The sequence below is a fragment of the Poecilia reticulata genome, linkage group LG5 (assembly GCF_000633615.1).
Source record: "Poecilia reticulata strain Guanapo linkage group LG5, Guppy_female_1.0+MT, whole genome shotgun sequence".
NCBI lineage: Eukaryota > Metazoa > Chordata > Actinopteri > Cyprinodontiformes > Poeciliidae > Poecilia > Poecilia reticulata.
The window spans coordinates 14,204,061-14,211,790 of record NC_024335.1 but is presented as its reverse complement, the minus strand read 5'-3'; the positions used below and the strand labels follow the sequence as shown (position 1 = coordinate 14,211,790).

Sequence of the window (7,730 nt, the reverse complement as noted above, 5' to 3'; positions counted from 1 at the left end):
GAACTAAATTGTTATTTTTGATGACTTGCCGTCTCCTGCTTCCCCATATCTTCACTTACATCTCATGGTTCAAATAAAGGTCAGTCTTTGATTTTATGACCATGTTGATTTTAAGGTGAACTATGCAGCTGTAATGTTTATGGCTACAATTCTGTTACAGTGTCACCAAACAAATATCTGCAAAAATATCCAACTTCGTGCTACAGCTGGCCTGGTTGGCATAGTGTTCAAACATAATCTGGATAAATGTTTTTCACACACTTCCACATTTCTCAACCCACATATCAGCCACGTTGTCATGGCTATAACCTGCTTTAAAAAAGCTTTTTAGTGTGTTTATACTATCCCATTAYGAGAACCTTCTCAGTGAAACAAAATTWGCTTTTTCCAGCATTTTTGTTATTTTTATCTGCCTAAAAACACACTAATGCACCACATTACTAAAGCATTCAGTCCCCATCATTCAGTTCCTTCAGGTTATTTTTGTATTTATGCCCTTACTATTAATCCACATGGTATTTATACTTAAATCATGAAATGCTCTTGATGCTGGATTTATAGTTCCATTAATGGGACATTAAAATGAGCTATGTAAAACTGGAAATAGCAAATATGTCAAATGGGCCCTGACAATAAAATTCCTGTCTTTCATCTCTTCAACTCTGGCAAGGAGGAAAGACAAAAGTCTGTTAATTTTGAATAAAAGCACAGTGTGACAGAACTGGCAGGACATAAGGAGGATGAGTGATGAAACCAGCCCACCGAATAGATAAAGGGAGGAACGGTGACAAATTTAGATTTCATGAAGCCATCAATCACAGAAATSCTCCTTTATCCATTTAGCTGCAGATTTATTTCCACTCAAATCATTAAAGTAAMATTTTATGTAAAAAAAGCAAAGGAAGAAGACTAGGTAGTAAAGTCACTTAATCTGAATTGCAGGAGGTACAAAGTTACCTTTCTGTCTACSGTCTGAGGACATAAATATACTCCACAAGATGATACAAATTAAAATAATAAACATCCTGTRTAAATATTAATCATTTCACATCCGTAGAATATCACTTTTCCTATTGTTCTATAAATCAGACATTATAAAAAAGGGAACTAAGCTTTACTACAAGAAAACACAAATCCTGCATAAAACAATAGGTTCATAAATGTGGACTTCATCTTGAACCAACAAGGATAATCTGTAATCCATCTTGCTTTGGGCCAGATGTTTAGTTATGAAAAAATGAGGAGCACGGGGTRATTTTTAGTCCCCATATCTGTCCCATGCGTCCTCTTTTCAAAAGATTACTTTCCACAGACTTGACCTTAAACATCTTTCATAGGAGCTACAAAAAAACTTCCATAARTTTGACTTAAAAATAAGAATTAATCTTGAAAACTCTGCAAAAATTATACATTTTCTATTTTTGGAATACTCAATGGGTGTTGGTTGACTTTTCATCACAGTATTGATAATATAAATGTATCTGATGTTCAGCACATCATATTGTGTACAGCTGAACATAGGTTGCAGCTCTTCAGTAACTTGGTCTGAAATAATGCTTAATCACCAACAAATGGCAAACAGACTAAGTCTTCTAGACAGATCTAAAAAATAGTTATAAATAAAAWGTTATTTAAAAATATAACATTTTTACAGATAACTAAGTGTAAATTGATAAACCAAACATCAAATCAATAATTTGTGTTGCTACCCTTTGTTTTCAAATCAGCATAGAATCTTTTAAAAACATGCTTTCAGATCATTRTTTCATATATRGGTCGAAACACTTTCAYTAACTGAAACAGAAACAGCTCTGCAGGAGGCTGAAAACTAAGAATGAAGCTACTGAACTGCTACCAAGATGCAATAGTGCTGACTGTTTCATATCATGGTCATTCACCAAACGAAGCACAGCAAGAGGCCGCAACCATCAACAAGACTGATTTTATGATGCTCTTTTAGTTCTTTTGAGGAAATACAAATAAACAGGAAACATTGAGGATTSTAGACAGAGCAGTTGGCCAAGGAAACCTTAGGGCAGAAGATTAAAGACAGATTTCCCTTTAAAACTTAAAAAGTCCTGCAGCACTSTAAACTCGGAATTAACAGAATTGCAGTATTACTGCGATGTTCCCATCTGTTATTCTGGGAGGTTTGACCAGAAATTTTATAGAAGAGTTACAGCCACAATGCTGCAGGCGTGGCTCTGACTGTTACTGGTATGCACACAGTAGGTTTGTCTGTCCTTTCCTAGTCTGTACAAGGACTGGGTGGCTGCAAACAAACTGCCCCTTATGCAATTAATAAAGTTGTTTTGATCTGACCTGACATCTCCAACATGAAAGCAAGGCAGAGCGACTCAACTTTGAACAAAATCATAGGTAAAATAGACATCAGTTCTTCTAGCAGTCAAAATTCTGGCTAGTTTGGTTTTGGCAAAGGGCTGCTTTTTATTGGGCTCGGAAGCAGTTCAATAACAGTGAAGCACCATAGATATTCAATGCAAGTTTCAGGCTGAATTTCTGCAAACAGAGTTGAGAATTTAATCTGGATTCAATATAATGCTAACATTCAAAAACTTAACAGGTACAAAGTCATAACAAATCMCTACAGTATAACAAAAACAATGTTTTAAATTGCAAAATTAGGTTCACCATCAAATTGAACMWCTGCTGTTGGTGCTAGGGAAAACATTTTCWGKGCAGTAGATGCAGGAGCAGCTGTCTTTTCACAATGCTCAAGACAAAACTATTGTCAGGTTTCTCAAGTGGCATTATGTGCACACAGCATGAAGCATCAGTCTGAATCTGCACAGTGGTTAGCTATTTGTCTTTGTCTGACTTGCATCAGTACAGTTGATTTCCCCACAAAGAATCAGCATCAACATTTTTTCTTCATGCTGTAAGGCAGCAAGTCTGAAATGTTTGTCGGTTCTCGACAAAACTCCTTTGGCTTTAATTGAAACAAACAACACAAAAAAGAAATGTGTAATTTCAGATAATTTCAGATAACAGAAAGGCAGAACAATTCCTAAACAAATGTTAAATTTGGGGCTACAGGCCTGTGGGTGTCATTTAGCTGCTTTTCTTGTACATACAGTATCTGGTGCACATGAGACCCATTATCTGCTGTACATAGTTTGCTGCTTACCACATAGAGTTGCTTCCATAGTAAAGCCCATTCCTGAAGAGTTAACGTCACCTCAGTAACAATTGGATCTTCCAGAGGCACCACAGTCTCATGAGGTCTGCACCGAGATGAAACAAACAAAAACAAACGCACATTTTAGTAACAGCCAATTATTTCAACAGTAAATAATAGTAAATGTAAATGAGAGACAGATCTTTTGATGGGCTACTTTATTTTTATGTATATAAAAAAAGAAACATAAACATATGACGCACATACTATCCACATACATACTGTGCATATATTCACAAATATGCATACAGTTCAGGCAAAAAGTTATACAATTCATATTTCTATATTGCATACTGTACTTATACATAAACAGGAACGTCTTGATTTATTGTATCGTAATAAATTATTTTTACTGTAATTTAAAGTGAAAGTTGAGGGAACAAAAACAGCACTGAAATGTGATTACAAAGGATGATTATTGTTATCATTCAGGGTTGATCTAAAATATCAGCAGTRGAGAGGTAGGATGAAGATGATGTGATGCAAATAAAGCCATGATAACTATTCCAAAAAAGTAGAACTGGAGTTGAAGTCAAGGACACTTTACCAAAGAGAGCAGAAAGGACAGAGTTCACGGCTTGAAAGGGGAAGAGTCACACAGTTATGAACAGGTCTCACCAATTAATAACAGTATWCTAAACAGAATAGTAAATAAAAATGAACTGAAAAACAAATRTAAGTTTATTATACACAGTTTCAAGCAGAAATTTTAAACCGAGCATATTGTATATTAATTTGCTTCTAGTGATTCAGGTGGATTGGTGGGTGAAAAAATGAAATGTTTCAACCATAAAAAAAATCTATTTAAGCCAGAAGAAGAAATGTGAAGTATTGTTTTTGCGAAGGAAACATTGGACAAAGAATCAGAGAGATGCCTCGCTCAACAGGTGACCTTACAAGGTTTTTATGGATTTTTTGTGTTTTACCCATTTATGGTTATAAAACTGTTATCTTAGGTGATWTTTATATTTGTRTGTTTGTGACCGAGTGCAACAAAGTGCCCAGAGATCATCGGGTATTTTTTGTGAAGTTGACTTTTACAAGTTGAAAAAACAGGTTCAATTAAATTTGGGAGTCTTTTTCTTAAGTTTAGTGTTAAGTGTCTAAATAAAAATAAGGAAAATATATTGAGCTGCTGCACTTAAAAGGTCTGGGTGGAAGATTAAGACCTTCAGAAAGGTTATAGAAATATTGACATGAAATACTGGGATGTGGAGTATTTTTTTCTAAATAACCTTTAAGGAACTTAAACAGTAAACGCGTAAGTAAAATAAACAATCAGAGAAAGAAAAAAAAACCTTGCTTCAACTCTGAACATAAAATGATTCACATTTTATATTTTATTTTATGGTTTTATTTTCCTTGCTTCTTTGAAAAGGATGTTTGCCCAGAGGGTGAGATTGTTGGTTAAAACTGAAAGCTGACTCACAGTTTCAGGCTGGAAGTCAGAAATAATAATGCRCCCTACTATTTATTTACCCTGCCATGGATGCCATGTTTTTTTCTCTTGCATCCTCATTCTTTTTCACCATGTATTCCAATTTCTCCGCCAGCTCACTCTTCTTCTGTTTCATAACTGATAAATTAATAGGAGCAATGTACCAAATTTGCTGATCTCCCAGCAGAGCAGCAGATGATAACTGCCTGCTGAGTTCACCCACATCAGTTGTGTTTCAGGGTTTTCTCTCCTATTCTATTCCTTATATTTTTTTCCTCATCCACTTCATGTTGCTCTTGTTTAAGTTACTTTAGGTTTAACTTCACCTTTTTACCCTAATATCTTTGCCACGATTTCAGTTGTATTGATGGCATGTACAATGAAGCTGCTGCGGATCAACACCTTTATCTCTGAAGCATCTCTTTAAACACCTTCAGTGTTGTATAAAATTTGGAGAGGTAAGTTATTGTCATTTGGTTTATTCATTTTAAATAAGCCCAGTTATAGTTTTCTTTTACTTGTTTTTTTTAGGATTCACCCTGAAGTTATACCCAACTCTTCTGAAGTGCAAAATTTAACAAGAAAAATAACATCTTGTAAATAAATCATTGTAAAAACAATACAGCACTGTTTTGTGGCTGAGTTAGGTCTGATRAGGATGGATCACCCTCATGTTGTGCTACAGCCACATCTAAACAGACCATAATACCCCTGTTAGCCCCATTTCTGTTAGCTCGAGCTTTTATGCTCTCTTCTTCCTTTTCCCATTGCATCTTCCACTTTCTCCTTGCAACACTCTTCTCCAATAATTACTTTAGAGTTTATTTTTACTTTTTGCCTTTGACTTCTTGATTCCAGTTCATTTTTATTCTCTTTTTCTGTAAATGTGTATTCATATTCCCTCTGATCAAGCATCAGTGCACATCTCACTTCTGACMCACCATTTCCATCCTCCGTTAGTCTCAAGCCATCTTTGTCCCAGCTGGCTCTTCTTATGTGTTGCCCCTCTGTTGTCTCCAATCCAAATATTTAGCAATCTCATATTTACTTTCWGTGTCTCTTCTTCAACCTCTTTAGAGATTAGAAGTGTTGTTGGCTATTTTCCTTTATTATTTGCCTCAAAATGTTTAAAACACACAGCTGCTCTTCCAACCTTAAAAGCATTCAACCCTTTGACCATTAACAACCCCCAGTCATTGATCAATCTTTTACTTTTATAAACACTAAATGCATCTCATAATGACTTTGTTTTATTTATGCATTCCAAGATGATKTTCATGATTTATCATCTTGACTGCACGGTGGTGTAGTAGGTAGCAYTGTTGTGTTGCAACAAGAAGGTTCTGGGTTTGAATCTGGAGTCTTTCATGTTCTCACTGACTTCACCCCACAGTCTAAAAACATTGCTGTAAGGTAACTGATCTTTGTAAATCGCCATTGGGTGTGTGTTGTTTGTCCTGTGTGTCTCTGCTTGCAGTGTGATGGACTGGAGACCTGACAAGGGTGTACCCCACCTCTCCTCCAGTGACAACCATATTTAGTCATCATCAGTGTTGGGTAAAATTAATCATTTTAACTAATCATTGTTTCATCATTTTATTTGAGTGTTTTATCTACATGTGTTCAGTTACCTTTGACCAGTCATGCTTTAAGGTTCTTTCTGTATCTATAATGTAATTTCCTAATCAAGGGGTCCATCTGTTCTGTTATCTCAGCATTGTTCTACTGAAGAAGGTCATCATAATAAAAGCCATTTCCAAGCAGAGTTGAGCAGAGCTCACCAGTCTTTGATCCCGAGCGGGTTAGAGGTTGTGGATCTCTCCCTTTGCAAAGGAAGTCATAAAACCCTCATTTGTCTTGTGTCTGGTTCTATACAGGTCTTGAACTAACTTTAAAAAACCCCAACAATCAGCCCCCCTGCAAAGATTAGTGGGCAAATTTATGGACGGATACATCATCACGGTGCTTTTTGGAGCATTAAATCACAGACAAATATAATTTATCCACATTTTTCTCAAATTTATACTCATTCATCTTTCTTCATGATCCATATCATGAGCCCCAAAAAAAATCAGGACATCTAAATTTGATTCGCAGTGTAAATAACTGTAAGCTTTTCACATGCAACAACTCACATTTTCCTGCTGCTGAAGGTTCCTGACAGGCCAAGCACAGTCTGAATCCCACCTCCAGCTACGACAGCAGAAGTGAAACCTCCTTCTGTCCAAATACTGTTCTCCGGATTCAAAAAGTCCTCCAGGCCATTTTTAAGAACAGCTTCTATTTTATTTCACAGACTGTCTCCAATAAAAACTAGTGTAACATTTATCCACTGGCCTTCACCTGACCCTTCAAACTAAAACTTCCTCCCCATATGGCCGTTTACACAACATTACTCATGTTGTGAGAATGGTCAGAGCAAGATTCAGCTTAGATTCAAGAGTCAACTCAGACATCATCTGCTCTATATGGTTTTATTAGATTTTTACTTTCTACGGTAACAGAAAAAAAAATGGTTCGCAATGGTAAGCATTTATGTAAGCCATATTCTTTGATGATGTTCCTCTAAAAGACAGAAAGGACTGTAGCCTGATTCACAGAGAAAGTGACATTTTGCACACTTCAAAATAAGTACAAAATAAGATAAATTGTATGTTAAAGAAATTATTTTGGTACTAACTAAGCTAGAGGTTTGGTCTGATTTAACTTCAGATAGTGAGAAAAAATMTGTCTYTTTATTYAGTGWATTAGTACYACACTAATCTCCCAACCTATCAAACTATCTAACTTCAAAAATACTACAGCAAATTGTATAAAACATTTGGAGTCGCAGAGCGGCCCAGTCAAACTGACAGAGCAGGTCCAACAGGTGGTGTGAAGCAGAGAGCTGCGACTGAAACGCAGGACGTCTCCTTCCCCCCCAAACAGTGAGGAGCGTTGAAGAAGATGGTCGGACAGCAAGCAGCAGAGGAAACGCTGCCCTTTAACACGGTTGGCTCACCTTGGCTGTGATTTTTATGTGGAGGCAGCAGGGGATGTTGTCTGCTGCCTYAGGCTGATTTCTGACTTCAAGGAGTAATCAGTAATCATGTC

The 7,730-nt window shown here is 36.3% G+C and overlaps 1 protein-coding gene across 1 annotated transcript in view; it reads right to left on the bottom strand.

The window, feature by feature from the left end:
• The window catches only part of LOC103464845 (dedicator of cytokinesis protein 3-like), a 162,217-nt gene that overhangs the window by 73,177 nt on the left and 81,310 nt on the right, over nucleotides 1-7,730 (bottom strand). The window contains exon 5 of the mRNA XM_017304637.1: nucleotides 3,149-3,245. Coding sequence (XP_017160126.1) covers nucleotides 3,149-3,245 — 97 coding nt within the window. The remainder of the gene's footprint in view (nucleotides 1-3,148; nucleotides 3,246-7,730) is intronic.